The sequence below is a fragment of the Bactrocera neohumeralis genome, chromosome 5, assembly GCF_024586455.1.
Source record: "Bactrocera neohumeralis isolate Rockhampton chromosome 5, APGP_CSIRO_Bneo_wtdbg2-racon-allhic-juicebox.fasta_v2, whole genome shotgun sequence".
NCBI classification, from domain to species: domain Eukaryota; kingdom Metazoa; phylum Arthropoda; class Insecta; order Diptera; family Tephritidae; genus Bactrocera; species Bactrocera neohumeralis.
Genome location: NC_065922.1, coordinates 37,320,911 through 37,336,869, shown reverse-complemented (window position 1 = coordinate 37,336,869; position 15,959 = coordinate 37,320,911). Strand labels below are relative to the sequence as shown.

The 15,959-nt window shown below is 32.1% G+C and overlaps 1 protein-coding gene across 3 annotated transcripts in view; it reads right to left on the bottom strand.

Moving 5' to 3' along the window:
- LOC126759651 (protein-tyrosine sulfotransferase) overlaps positions 1-15,959 on the bottom strand; it is a 243,184-nt gene that overhangs the window by 178,613 nt on the left and 48,612 nt on the right. The window contains exon 7 of one of the 3 annotated variants that reach the window (XM_050474616.1): positions 14,664-15,310. The exons of 1 other annotated variant lie outside the window; for it this stretch is intronic. In XM_050474616.1, coding sequence (XP_050330573.1) covers positions 14,798-15,310 — 513 coding nt within the window. In that variant the 3' untranslated portion in view covers positions 14,664-14,797. Of the gene's footprint in view, positions 1-14,663; positions 15,311-15,959 lie in introns of those variants that run through there. One more of the 3 variants, XM_050474617.1, reaches the window with a different exon arrangement.

Sequence of the window (15,959 nt, the reverse complement as noted above, 5' to 3'; positions counted from 1 at the left end):
TTATAATTAGTTAACTAAAAAAAATTCATTTCTTACAATAAGAGAAAATTAAAAAAATTAAAAAATTTGAATCTGAGTATTCGAGATTATTAATAGAGCTAACCCAGCCATGACTTATAGTAAAAATTATACAAATGAGAAATATTCTAAACTAAGTTTACGCACTTTCATTTCAGCGGCACGGATTAATAACAAAAATGGACGAATGCTGCGACTTTGGTTATGGTGCACGTTTGAACAATATATTCCATAGAAGTACGAAATTATCCTTAAAGACAGTCCATCAGATTTGAACAAGAATCGGCAATAAAATTGAACAATAGGAAGGACACAGCCCAGTTTTAGTTGATATTTCATATCTGAATGCTCCACTAGAACAATTTAATACATATGTGACCTGGTCTACGGAAAGGGGGCTTAGATGTCAAAAAAAAAGGAGAACAAATAATGAGATAACGAGAAACTGACGATTATTTTTAACAGCTTTTCCCAGAAAACTAGTTTTCGCACGTTAGCTCCCTTTTCGTAGACCAAGTCACATATTACTTTCAAAATCCTCAATAAAGATATGACAATAATATGTTGCTCCTACGCTATAATACCATTCATCAACACAAAAAATTCATAACAAGAACTTTGATCGATCAGCTGGTATGATAGCTATATGCTAAAGTGAGCCCAAGGCCAACAAATTACACTGGGCGAACGGGATCTCAGCAGAAATCCTCAAAATAATCGCTGCAGCGCGGCCGGCATGTACAACGCCTGCCTCGAAGCCGGAATATTCTCCGAACCCTGTAAAAAGCCCAACTTGGCATCAGCATACCGCCCACTTACATGCTTCACACAGCGAGAAAGTTCTATGACAGGCTACTTAAACCCAGACTCGAAGCGGCTATCAACGAAGCTGGAGGACTGTCCCCTAGACAACACGGCTTAAGATGCGGCAGATCAACCTTAGGAGCTATAAAAAGCGTAGAAGCCGAGTAGCGTAGATGGCATAAAATCAAAAGTATAGTGTTGCTGGCGACTTCTGATGTCCGAAACGCTTTCAAAATGATCGATGGATGTAATCGACGCTCTCGAAAAAAGCTTTAAGATTTCCGACTACCTCCAAGCTGTGGTGCAACAGGAAACTTCTGTACCCAACTAGAGAGGGATTATGACAGATAGCGGTCACGTCAGGAGCAGCACAAGGATCCGTTCTAGGTCCAGACCTGTGGAACATTAGCTACGACGCTGTATTAGAACTAGAAATGCCGGACAAATTGTACTTAATTGGCTACGCGGACGACATTGCCAGCAGTAATTACAGCAGGAGATACAGAAGAAGCGCGAAGAAAGCTTAATCAGGTCATGATACGGACGGAAACATCGCTCGACTCACACAACCTCCAGCTTACTGCGGAAAAAACAGAGCTACTGCTGCTAACAAATAAACATATACCCTTTGAAATAAGTATGCAAACAACTATGGGTATTCTTAGGTCACAAAAAGCAGTAAACTACCTAGACGTAAGACTGGACTCCAGACTAACCTTCTGGGTAAAAATCCAGACTTTTTAGTGACCTGCAAGTGGAGGATGGAGTCAGGTGTAGCAATTCACGCAAGTGAAAAAAGCTCTTTGATTGCCATTTACTTGAGAGTGACCAAAAACGATTCTTTTACATATGGCTCAAGCAGCTCACGACTTTCGGTCCTAGACCAAGTATCCTTGGGGTAGCCAAAGAACATCCGCTTGAAGGCGCGCTAAAGTGAGAATGTGAAACATCCCCTCCACAGGGTTGTGCGCTGAGTTTGGGATTTGCCACGTAAAAAACGCTCCCAATGAAAAATTGTTACGCTGGCTAGCTCATGTCGTCCGAATGCAAGAAAACACTCCAGCTCTGAAAGTTTTCGACGTAGTATTCGCCGGGGGAAGCAGAGGAAAAGGAAGACCTTGACTCCGTTTGAAAGACCAGCTACATATCAAAAACGAGAAATGACTGGCGCGCTGTTGTTAACTCGGCTATAAACGTGTAAGCGGTGTCTACTCCAGTAAAGAAGAAGAAGCAAGTGCATATATTGTTGCTGTGACGACAGCACTGATGATTCGGAAACATTTTTAGGTGAGCACACAATATAGAAAATTACTTCCACATCCACCATTTTAGATTGAGTCTACTGTGACTTTTTTTTCCTCACAGCTCAAGAAAACGCTCACTAGAAGGATATCTAGTATCAATTAAGATGTTATCTTCAAATTAGAAAACGAATTGGAACTAAGAAGTAAATCGCACTACGAACTCAGACGATCGCTGTAATCGATTTGATTTATTTGATGCTTTTGAATGAAACTGAAGGTAGCATAAAGGAATGGAGTTTTCAAATAATACGTTGAAACAGAATCTCCAGCTCTTTCTAGAGTGACAAGGAAAGAAAGTACGAGACCCACAGATCCTCGTAACAGAGGTTTACAAATCTGAACGGGTCTATTCAAAGTTTTAACAATAAACTACATAAAGATTTCTCCAAGAACTTGCCGTTAGCTTCTTTCATATTTAATTTTCAAAGTTAAAGAGAACGCAAATAATAAGAAAACACTTGCTCCGCTCGAGAGTATATCTAAGCAAGTACATATACATATATGTATGAAGACAACGCAGGCACAAGACTCTTTCATCTTGACTTTTTAATTAACATGGTGATTTTACAAAAAGCAAACACCTAAAAACAAACTTTTCGCAGACAACTTCAATAAACTTCTTTGGAAAAGACTTTATTGTGTCAGCCCAGCCACTACCTGCGTGAATATTGACAAAATGGCCGATAAACGTCATTACCGATACACAAAATACACACACACACACATACATTAACAAATAAGAGAGACAGCAAAGTAATAATTCAATAAGGTTGCGTATACGCACCGCTGAACAAGGCTGACAAACAGCCGGCATATGGAGAGATTACCGACAACGCCTGTTAATAGGCTACGAAAAATTCACTTGAAGCGTGTGCACTGAAGGCGCCTAACGACAGTTAAAGAAAAATAACGGCATAACTAAAAGTGAGCGTGCGTTTGTGTGGATGTGTGTCACCTTCAACGCCTGCCATGTATTTATTTAGAAGGAAAGCAGTGACACACCAATACTTCCGGCTTGTTATGCACATAATAATATTATTATTATGCTTTTTTCACGTCAACTCACGCCTCCACACATTTAACGGTGCCGTATGCACGCATTGCTTTGCTGTCAACACGTGCTTTGCGAGTTCACCTTTCCATTTTTTTACATTTCTTGCGCTTACTTGAGTTCATAATTTAATGCCTCTCAAGTGTAAATAGGTATTTATAACCTGAACAGGGTATATGGAGCGAAGTTTTTACACCCAAAAGGAAACGACGGACAGCTTATAAAGTTCATATATAAATGATCAGTAATGCGAGCTGAGGCGATTTAGTGCTTCAATTTGTGAGATATTGACCTGAAATTTTACACATGTACTTTTTTCCCTAAAAAGCTGCTCATATGTCGGAACCGTCGATATCCGACTAATATAGCATATAGCTGCCATACAAACTGAACCATCGGAATCTAGTGCTTGTATGGAAAACTTTTTGATATGACGAGATATCTACACGAAATTCGGCATGGGTTATTGCCTAGAACAACAGCGCAATCTCCGAGAAAATAGTTCAGATCGGATCACTATAGCATATAGCTGTCATACAAACTAGTCGAACAGAATCAAATTCTTGTGATTAATCTTCCATATTTGTGAAGGGTATTATAGCTCCGGTGCAACCGAATCTAACGTTTTTTCTTGTTTCATTTTACTTTCACTTTTTTCTGCTTTTAACTCAACTCACCTCACCTCACCGCACCTTTGGCGACAACGCAACTAAGCCTACTTTTCAGTTTTCTTTTTTAAGTACACGGTCATAGAATGTGTACAGCCTACATGCATGCATACACACACAAACACAGAGGGGGCGCAGATTCAGGGGAAAAAAAAGTAAATAATTGTATGTGGTACAGTGGTGGGGAATGCGTTACGACAATACGTTGACACAATAAGCACTCGACGGGTCCTTTTAACCAACTTATACAATTCGAAGGCCTGCATGGTTGTTATTGTTGTTGTTGTTAAGGTTGACGGTGTACGTGAATCTTTTGTTAGGTTTTCCATATATATTTTTCATATACATATATGTAAATTGTTGTTTTTTTTTGCCTTCGCCCCCCTGAGGCGAGGATTTAAGTGAAATTGTGGTAAGTGGGTATTAAGCCGCTGTGTAATACAAAACCGAAAGTAGGTCCATATGATATTGAAAAGCGTTTTGCATAGTTGCAGGCAACAACGCACCCACACACACATTTAAATAGCGGGATATGCCAACAGCGTGTTCGGAACAGAAATTCAAATTTGTTGCTAGCGAAGAATCCAATAAAAGTTTCGTTGAACTTTTATTTAATTTTTGCCCTCGTTTATTTCGCTGTTTTTGCTCTGCTTTTTGTGTTGTTGTGGCTTACGCTTTTGTGTTCCCGGGCGTAATAGTGTTTCGAAAATAAATATTTACGCAATTTTCATGAATGTTTCGTGTGCTTTTAAATATTAGCATTGTCACTGTTGTGCAACGTGTTTGTGTGACGCACAGAATGCCGAAATGTGTATAAAATCTAACGGTAATAAATATTCATAGACATGTGCTCGTGCATATCGAGTGTGGGCGAGTGTAGCCCGAGTAACGACTATGAAAAAGTCTGAAATAGAAAAGGTGTTGCCCAAAAGCGCTCACACCTCGACACGCCATGAAACAACACTCCCGTGTCTATACTGAAACTAAGCACAATATCGCTTGAAAGTGCACCAACACGGGCGAGTGTTAAAAAGGTGCTAAATTTAGTTATGAAATATCAAAAACGCCAACAATATTTCGTTGAGCAGCTGAGTCCAGCATATGACAATGATATGATGTCCGTTAAAGCATTGCTTTAAAATTTATACGCAGTTAAATTTATACAACAAATATATTAAGCATTCATGAAAGGTTATTATAAACACACGCGTTGCTCATGCGGCATGGTGTACATTAACACAGTGCAATAATTGATGCATGAAATTAACGGCGCATAACTTTTAAAAGCACTTTTATGAAAAACGTCATTCAGATCCTTTTTTGTAGAGCGTAAAATTTTGTGTTGGGCCGATATTATTTCAAAGTTGTTGTTTATTTTTGTACCCTGAAGAAGGTATAGTAAATTTGCCACGAAGTTTGTAACAATCAGAAGAATCCGTGAATTCGTCACTCAGTTTTTGATACGTATATGTAGATCTGAAATTTTGAATACCTGCTTTTCTCTAGAAGAAGCAGCTCATTTGTCGGAAACGCCGATATCTGACAACTATAGCATGTAGCTACCATACAAACTGAACGAGCGGAATGAAGCGCTTGTATGGAAAACTTGTTCATTTGATGAGCTATCTTCACGAAATTCGACTTGCATAATTGCCTAAGGCATTGATGCAACATTAAAATAAAAAAAAAAAATCAAGTTCTTGTAAAGAATTTTTGTATTAACGTTAACGATTTGTTTTCTGTTAACGATTTTTATTTTTTTAATAAAAAAATATTAAAAACATAGGCGCTTTACTTTGGAATTTTTTTTTGTTTTTTTGGTAAAACTTGAGACTTCACTCTATGGGCTATCTATTTGCCACACTCGTAATTATAAAGAGGAGAGTTTTTGCCGAATTACTATAATTGCACGATTACTAAGTATAATATCAATCGAACAAAAGACTTAAGTTGGATATTAATGTATGATGTTACATCCTATAGAATAATAAAATAATTATTGAATATTTGATGTTCCGCTTTTTTGCTCTTTATTCAATGCTTTATAAAAAGTGTTACAGTGATCGTTTTGCAGATTATGTCAAGACCTTTCAAAGATGTATAGTATTGCCAGATACGAGCTCTGTCGCGCTTTTTACATAGCCGCGAAATTCAAAAGACAAAAAGGCGGAAGGGAGATATTTTCGAACCTAAAATCTTAAAAACTAGTATATAATTGATCTGGGTGACGAAAAAAGTCGAAATCGGGACTGCGACTGTGTGTCTTGAGTAAAAATTGAGATATCTTTGTGAAACTTGGTATGCGGGTTCCCTATTTTGAATAAGTTGGCGTGGCCCCGCCCTCTAATAAGGTTAATGTATATATCTCCTAAGCCACCAGAGCTACAACGAGCAAATTTGCCACGTGCAAATCTTATAAGAACTCCTACCATCAGTGTGAAAATGGATGAAATCGGATGATTACTCCCCATATAACGGTACTGTTCGAAACTAAACTAAATATACGTAACTAGATATGCCAGAGAGGTTAAAATTTACCTCCGAGGTAGTATGCGAAGGTTTATGGAGCCGAGGTAAAATTGGACGCTGGGCGTGACACCGCCCACTTTTTGGTGAAATCACATATCTCGGGACCCGACCAACCGATTTCGACTAAATTTAGTTTGTAACATTCCTGTTATATTCCTGGCATAGCGTGAAAATGGAAGAAACCGAATAACAATATAACACAATTTTAAATTCCACTTGGTTATTTCACTTTCCAGTACAGAAATCATTAAATTTTGCACTAATAGTTCCTTTAAATGATGCAACGGTATGACCAATAATTGCCTCCATCCAATCAGAACTGCTCATTCTACCGAACATCAATGTGTGAGATATACAATTGAAATTCAGAGAGAACCCTTTCCTGACAATAGGAATTCTGTGCCTCAAAATTGGTTTGAATCGGCTAAATACTTCCCTAAGTCCCCGTATACCTAAGATAAACATTTTTCAGGTGACTTTATGCTGGATATATCGGCCAATATTTGAGTTATCTCAATAAAAATTATAGAGCGAGTTTTGCTCATAACAATATAACTTTGTACCTAAACTAGATAAAATTGCTCTAACACTTGACCTAGCCCTAATAGACCTATTATGAGGATGTTCGAACACACGGCTGACTTTACTCCATGTGATTGGTGATTGAAACCCTGGGAACATGTTATTAGTATGTGGCACGATAATAGTTAATAGATAAAATCGGGGCCAATACTACTCCAACTATATACTATATAAATCTTAATCCGAATATGTCAGTCAGTGTTTGAGTTATAGTTATACAGTATATATGTATATAAAATTGCTTATATTCCGATCCTCTGGAAGACGTTTTATATTTTAAAACATTTCCCTAGCTTGCTTTGCAAGTTGCAAGAGTATAAAATGTTCGGTTGCACCCGAACTTAGCCCTTCCTTACTTGTTTTATTTATCGTAATCAAAAAACCAACAAACAAAAAGTAAAAAAAAAATATGAGAAGATTAAAGTAATTTTATGGAAACGCAAATATATTCAATTCACAAAAACTTACCTTGTACAGCACAACGGAAGAGACTTCTACGAAGCGAAGAAATATGAAATTACAGAACAAATGACCTTTCTGCCTACAAATACAATATCAATTGAGCCATGCAACTAAGTGGCATATGGCAAAAACAACCAGAAAGAGTGAAAGCCTTATCTATTCTTAGCCAACATTAGGGAATATTAACGAATGACAGCTGTCACTCAAAGAAAATGACACACAAAGCTAACGCAGGGAATTAACACGTACAAAGTCATAAGAGAATTGAAAATGAAAGAGCGAAAAGAAAGCGGAGACGGAGAGGCAGTAAGTACAGCAGAGAAAATAACGATAGAAAAATATAAGAAATACAGAAAAAGTAAGAAAGGGAAGAGTAAGGTTATTTTTGAAACCCAATGGCCTGCGCGCTTAACAAACGTCAGCTGCCTGGGGAAAAAGAAATTTTTTTGCTGAAAATTTTGCTGCAAATGTTGTAAGGCTTGAATCTTCCCTCACTAAACATACTGTAAGCTGAAATATTTAGAAAAACAGCGCACAAAGCGTTTCAATATGAATTTTATATTTTTTTTATTGTCAGCGATTTTTAGAGTGAGAAAAATAACTTAAGTGTAGGTGTACAGTTAAATACATACAAATATACAAAATAACATAATAATAATTAGAATAGTGGGCGATTTTTGTTGTTGTTGTTGTTGTATTCTTGGTGGTGGTGGTGGGGGCTGCTGGTTGTATCGAAATAACGGTAATGCACACTACCTTATAAGAGGACATACAAAAATTCATTTTCATAAGTATTGTTGTTATTGTACTACTACTATTTTCTGCTGTTGTTGTAATCCTGTATGTATGTATAAAAATTTCGGACAGCTGCCTGACACATATATGCGACTCGCCGAAATATATGCAAATTAACGGTATCCATAGTTGTAAAGTTATATAAATATTCAGTTGATTTGTTGTTTCTTATGACAGCAAGTGCATATTTGTAAGTACATACATACACATACATACATATACATATATATATTTACCACAATGTTGCGGTCTAGCCAGCGGGCTGTCATTATGCATGCCGCCCTTATACACATATACGCTTTAATTCATTTGTTTTTGTTTTTGTAATTTATACATATATTTTTTTTGATTTTTTTTATCTTTTCCTTGCAGTTTAACAAGATAATATGCTAATGCGGTTTAGCGGGTTTATGGGGCTATCAAATGAAATTAATTTATTTCGATATAAGTGTATGTATGTAGTGTATATAAAAAAACGCAAATAATAATTAACTTATCTTTGTGTTTAATAACAATTATAAAACTCATTTGCATTTTGTGGACGTTAGTGTGCTCAACGCAAAGTCATGTATACAATTTGACATTCATTAAGTATTTGGTTAGGGTGGCAGTTATTTCCACAAGTTGAGGCTTTCTTTGCAGACGAACCCTGATATTACAGTTTTTGCCGTAAAAAATATTATTCTATTTAAACAAGTTATTTATTTTCATTTTAAAGCGTGACTAAAATATGATTTTTTCACTATTTTTATAGGACATGGTAGTTTTTGACATTTTGCATAAAACAAGTAACTCTAAAACTTTGAAGAAGTGTTATTCTAATACAAAATTTTCCACGCTACAAAAAATGTTTTAATAAAAATTTCCATAAAAACAGTTCTTCAAAAGTTATATGCAGCTAAAGTGCTACATCAATTGCACTGAACCTTCACACAAGCCTTCCATACAAACTTTGTGTTACTCATACGTCATGGTGTACTGTATGAAAACAAATAAGTCTACAATTTTGAAACAATGTCATTCTAATACAAAATTGTCCGTGCCACAAAAAGGAGTTTTATGATTTTTTCCATAAAACACATCAATTGCACTGAACTTTCATACAAGCCTGCTTTACAAATTCTGTGTTACGCATACGTCATGGTGTACTGCTTGAAAATCATATTGTGGAAATAACGCACACCCTGTTATTTAGCTACAATATTTTCATTATAATTTGTTATTATTTTGTATTTTATTATAACTAGCGCTTACGTTAAATACAAATATATGCACTTGCATGCAATTTCTCTTACTTTATTTCATATAACACACGCACTTACACACCTTTTACGCTAACTGTTTTTTTTTTTTTTGAATTTATATACTAACCACTTTTATTTTTATGCACTTTTTTGTATATTTTTAGTTAATTATACACTATACATACATATATCTATATTTATTTATACTTATTTATAATTATTTAGGTATTAAAAGCTCCTTAAATTCTTTTTTTCTCAGTTGTATTAAAAATATTAAAGCATATTAAGTTAAGAAATTCAAATAAATCTATTAAAATTATATGTTTTTATCAAACTATGTAAGTAAAATCGCATTATAAAATACATATACACATGTATATATTTGTCTATAGTTAAAAATATTTAAAAATAGCCAGACACTCATTACGCGGCTGTTCAATATTTACAATACAAGGCAGCGCAAATGATATTTCATTTTTAATTGGAAAGTAAATTGATTTAAATTTATGGAAATTTCGAGGGCTTAAATAAGAATAACTAGCATTCAGCTTAATTTATGCATTAAAAAATCAGTTAAAATACATAAATTTGCACAACAGTCGCTGGCGTATACCAATACACTTACAAAAATGTATATGAAGATATTCATACGCATAATAATAATATAATAATAATTAATAATAAATATTTGCAGTCGTAAATGCATTGGCGCTCGTAAGCCGCTTTGTTTGATGGAAGTGCGCAGATTATTAAGAATAATAATTGTAATATTAAATAAATGAAAATATTAAAATCTTTCGCATTGCTAAAAAAATATGGCTGTGCTTTAAGTGGCACACCTGGCGTGACACAAAAAAAAGCGATTTCATAATTAGAATAGATATAAATAATATACCAAATCGATATCTCAAATAGTTTTTACAGCCTTCTTAAAATTAGCTGCTCAGTTTAGCGGAGCGGATTCATCAATTTAACTCAAATTTTGCTTTTATCCTCTCAAATCGGCATTTTTCGAATTTGCTGCTGTGATTACACGATCCGATCACTATCAAATTTTTTCACCATTTTCGGTACTCGTATATAGTTGACACATAGTTAGAAATTTGTCAGTCTAAACAGTAACAAAATTGCGAGTACAATTCAACTTAAAAAAAGAACAAAAAAAAGCTGCCGATTTGTTAATTTTTATATGTTTTACAATTTCTTCTTATGAGATTTTTTTGTAAGTTTCATCTAAGCTGAAGGCTGGAATCACTGAAGCATTGAAGGACCCTCTCTTAGCACTGTCAGAGATGGCAAGTAATTTTTAGTTTTTAAATTTTTCCTTCAAAATTTCCCTACATATTTTTTAAATGTGTGTCACTATATCCACAAATTTAAAACAATTGCTAATATATATATATAATGTTGTTTTTTTTTAATTCCTACATATCGCTTTTTAGGGCTGTCACACTAGGTATGCCCTTTAAGACATTAAATGCACTTCAAAAGAGACGGCTAATTTGGAGAATCATTATTGGATATTTTTTAAATTTAGTTTTATATTTTATATACATTTTTACTATATTTTTTACATTGTTTTAGTATCAATTAGTTTTATTTTATGCAGTATTAAGAATTTTTATTATCTCACTAATAAAAAAATAACAACAAAAATTTATTTTAATTTTATTTCACTAGTTATTTAGATTTTCTAATATAATTAGAAACAATTAAATTATTTCTGATCTATTTAATTTTTTTTTGGTATTTTATTTAGTTTTCTTTTACTAAAATGTCATTTTTAAGTTCTTTATTTTAAATTGTATAATCTTATTGTATAATATTTTTTTATTTTTTTTTTATTTTTAACGAAGTAATTTAATTATTTTATACGATTTGTGTTATTTTATTTAAATTTATTATTACTTTGTAGTTATTTGTGTTTAATATTTTTATTTAGAATAATTTTTTAAATAACAAAATTAATTTTAATCTATTATACTATATATGTATAACAAAAATGTCTTTTATTATATTTATTATTATTTATTTATTTTTATTTTATTTTATTTTTTTATACCATATGTTTTATATATTGCATAACTTAATTTAGTTTATTTTGTTATTCTTATTTTTTTACTTTATTTTATTTATTTTTTTTAATTTGTTTTAAACATATAATTTACAAATTACAGAATTTAATTCGGTTTATTTTATTATTTTTATTTCATATTATTTAATTTTATTTAACTTATTTTGAATATATATTATTTATTATATATTATCTCAATATTTTTTTATTAGTTCTAATTTATTTTATTTTGTTTTTAGTTTTTAAATTTTAATTGGTATTATTATTTTTGTTTTAAAGTTATTTTATTTATTTTTTTATTACTTCTTTTTAAATTAATATTATAATAAGTTTATTTTAAAATAATAAATAAAAAATATTTTTTTTAGTTCTAATTTATTTTAAATAATAAAAAGATTATTTTTGTAGAAAAATAATTTTAACGTAACGAAATTTAATTTTTAGTACTAATATTAGAATAAAAAACAATTTTTTGTTTAATTAATTTATTTTATATTTTTTTCATAACTATTTTTGTTTGTAAATAAATAGAAAAATATTTTTGATGTAACGAAATTTAGTTTTTATTTATTTATTTATTAAGAATATATGTATGTATGTATTTTTTTTCGTTTTTAATTTTTCCAAAATTATTTATTGTTTTGTTTTCAAATTAATATTTCATACAAAAAAATAGTTTTAATTTATTTTACATTATTATTATAAAATTTCATATTATTGAATTTTATTTTAACTATTTTGATTATTGTTTTTTTTTATATTTTTTCTTATTATTTTTAACTAAAAAATTAAAATTAAAATATAATAAATAAAATTAAAATAAAAAAAAAAATAAATAATAAAATTTTTATAAATAAATTTAATAAAAAAAAAAAATTGAAAAAAAAAATTAAAAAAAAAAAAAAAAAAAAAAATAAAAAAAATTACAAATAATTTTATATTAAAAAAAAATTAAAAAAAAAAAAAAATTAAATTAAAAAAAAAAAGTATAATTATAAATATTTTTTAATTATAATAATTTTTTGTTTTTATTTATTTTTTATTTATTTTTTATTTCATCATTTTATTTCTTTTATTTTATTTTGTATTTTGTATTATTTTTTTTTATTTGTATTGTATGTTTTAACGCTATTTTACTTTGCATTAACTTTTTTTCGTTATTTTATTTGTTTTTTATCATTTCTTTTTTGCTAGTATATTTTATATAAAAAAAATTATTTAATTTTTTTATTATGATTTTTTTACGTAATTTTATTTTATATTTTTGTCTTATTTCGAGTTACTTTCATAATTTATTTTATTTTATATTAAATTATTTCTTTATACTATATTATTATACTATTTATTTAGTTATTTATTTATTTACTTTTATTTTATTATTGTTTCTTTATAATTATTATTTAGAGTATTTTAATTGTTATTATTGATTTGATATTATTTCTTTTTTGTTTTATTATTTTTGTCTATCATATTTTGATATCTTTTTTGTTTTGTTTTATTGTCTTTTTATTTTCTTTTAAATAAATATTTTTAAGATAACAAATTTAATGTTAACGTCTTTTAATGAATAAAATTTTAATTATTTTGTATTATTTAAATTAATTTTATTTCAATAATTACTTTTAATGTATTTTTTTAAAGAAACTTTTATTAATTTTTTTACTATTATTTCTTATTTCTTTTCAAATAAATATTTTTAATATAACGAAATTTTATTTCTTTTTTCTATTTTGAGTTATTATTATAATTTATTAAATTTGGATCTCACATAAAATTATTTCTTTTTATTTAATTTTGTTTATTATTATTTTTTCCTTCATTATAAATTACATTTTTTCTACTGAAACATATTCATTAGTTTTTTTTTATTTTTAATTCTAAATATTATTTTTTGTATTTAATTTCCTTAATTTTTTATTTGATTGTCCACCATATACTATTTTATTTTTTATTTATTTCAATTTTTTTTAATTTTATTTTCCTCAGCCATTTTCTTGCATAATTCGCTTTATTAATTCCTTGAGTTTATTTATTTGTTTGTATCAAAAAATAATACATCCCCATATTTTGACAAAAAAAAAAAAAAATAAAAATAGACTGCCTTTCCGTTAATCAGCACATCCATCAAACAAAGCCTTTTTATACGCGGCGACAAAAATAATATAAAAATGTTTAATTAAAAATAGAAATAAAGACGAGAAATTTAAAAGTTTGCTACTTATTTTATTGGTAGGTTCGCTTGTTAGTCGGTCGGTATGTCGCCTATACAGTTACTTATGCATGTAAACAGTTAGTTAGTTGGGCATTTTCACGCAGTTGGTCAATTAAAATTCGTGCGGCCGTCACAGCTAATCCCATTCACAACAGTTAGTTTAACATTTCCGCTACGTTTCGCTAAGCCAACCTTTTTTCAGTACAATGGAACACAACAAAAACAAATGACTTTACACAAACGCACGCACACACACAGATGCGCAAAGTGGAGTTTCACTTTGGCATCTTGTTTTAAATTAATTTGCTTTCATGCGCTTCGCCCACACTTTTCAACACTTTTTCGCCATTCTTTCGCACAGCACACGTTTACATTCTATGTTTACTACTTTTTTTTGCGTTTTTGGTTTTTATTTTTCCATTTGTGTTTTTTGTAGTGTTTGTTTTTTTCTGCTTTCTGCTGTCATTCCGCAGCTATTATGGCAGCAAACCATTCAATTGAAAGTTGCGTTTATTTCTCATTTATTGTAAACTGCCGTTGTCGTCGTCGTCGTAGACTTCCGCTTCCGCTGCGCGCGCGCACACACTTCCGCTGCGCGTTTTCCACTTTCCACACTCAATGGGATTGTCACCGTAGTACGTAGTAGTCATTGTCATTGTCAGAGTGAATGCGGCTGCGTTGGCCGCGGATCAACACCTCAGTGCACTTCAGTTCATTTTAGTTCAGCGCCATTCAGCTTAGTTCAATGCGCGTTACAATTTTTTTTTTTTTTATATGTGTGTGTGTGTAGATATATAACTTTTTTAGGTCTATTGGAATATAGGTATAAAAGTGTGGGTGTTTGTGTGTGTGTGTCAATGCGGATTTGTGTGCGCTTTCAAAAGCCCGTTCAATGATTGCGACGCAAACGACGCCGATAACTCGAACGACGTGGCAGCACTATCCGTTGTCGGTGGTACTGTTGTTGTTGCTGCTGTTGTTTGCTTTGTTGTTGTTGTTTTTGCTGCTGCTGTTGCTTTTGTGGAGGCTGTGCGATGTCGCCAAACGGCTGATATCATGTGCGTGTATCTGTGTTTGTGTCTGTGTCTGCGCCTGTGTCGGTATCTGTGTCCGTGTCAGTGTCTGTGTCCGTGTCGGTATCTGTGTCTGTGTTCACATTGTTGCTGTTGCTGTTGTGATGCGCGCCTTTCGCCGCACGCTGCGCGTTCTTACTTTTGCCGTTATTTAGCGGCTTCACCCACACAAGGTTGCCGTCGTGCGCCTGCGGCGATGGGTTGTCATTTTTATTGATATTGTTGTTGTTGTTGTTGTTGTTGGTATTAGTGTTGGCGTAAGTGTTGTCGTCCTCATAGTCCATTACCGCTTGGTTGGCATTATCGTTTCGGTTATTATTCTCATTGTTGTTGTTGTTATTACTCATCGTGCCTACGTAGCGTCGTCGCTGACTGTTGATGTTGTTATTGTTGTTGTCCAGCTCCTGCGATTTGGGCTCCTTGGGTACTTGATGCTCGACCAGATGCAGCTCGTTTCTCGCCTTATTTTCCCATAGTTGCTGGTTGGCCTTTACCTAATTGTTGTTGTTGTGGTATTATGCACGCGTTTTTGTTGTTGTGGTTGGTTGGTTTTTCACGCAGCACAGGGAATAAGAAAATTTATGTGAAAATCCAAATCAATAAGAATATCGCTAAATGAGAACAAATTGAAAGCAAACAAAGCCAAAGCCAAAGCAGCAACCAAAACCAATGGAAAGTAGCAAAGAAAGAAAACCGAAAAACCAAAAACAAAATAAATTATATGAATTTTTCAAAAGTATTAGTGAATTGTTAGTCAATAGTGCGAGTGAGAGGACATGCGATTAGGCAGCGAGCAGAAAGTGCGCCGAGACACCTCTTAAGATATGCCGCTCACGCTCACATACACACACATAAACACACAAACACACATAAAATGCCTCATAGCTTATGCAAAGTTCAAAAGGATTAACCGTTATATAAATATATGCATAAGTGATCAGCAATTATGTGCCTATGCATGTTTGTGTGTATGTGTGCATTGAGCAGTGTATGATTGTGAATGTTTGCTTGTTGGTTTGTATGCATGCGAGTAGGTGAGTAGGTATGTGCGTGATTCAATTGATTAAATACAAAGCTAGCAACAATAAACGTGCAACACATTTACACACGCGCCTGCGTTTAGTGGCTGACAGACTGCACCCC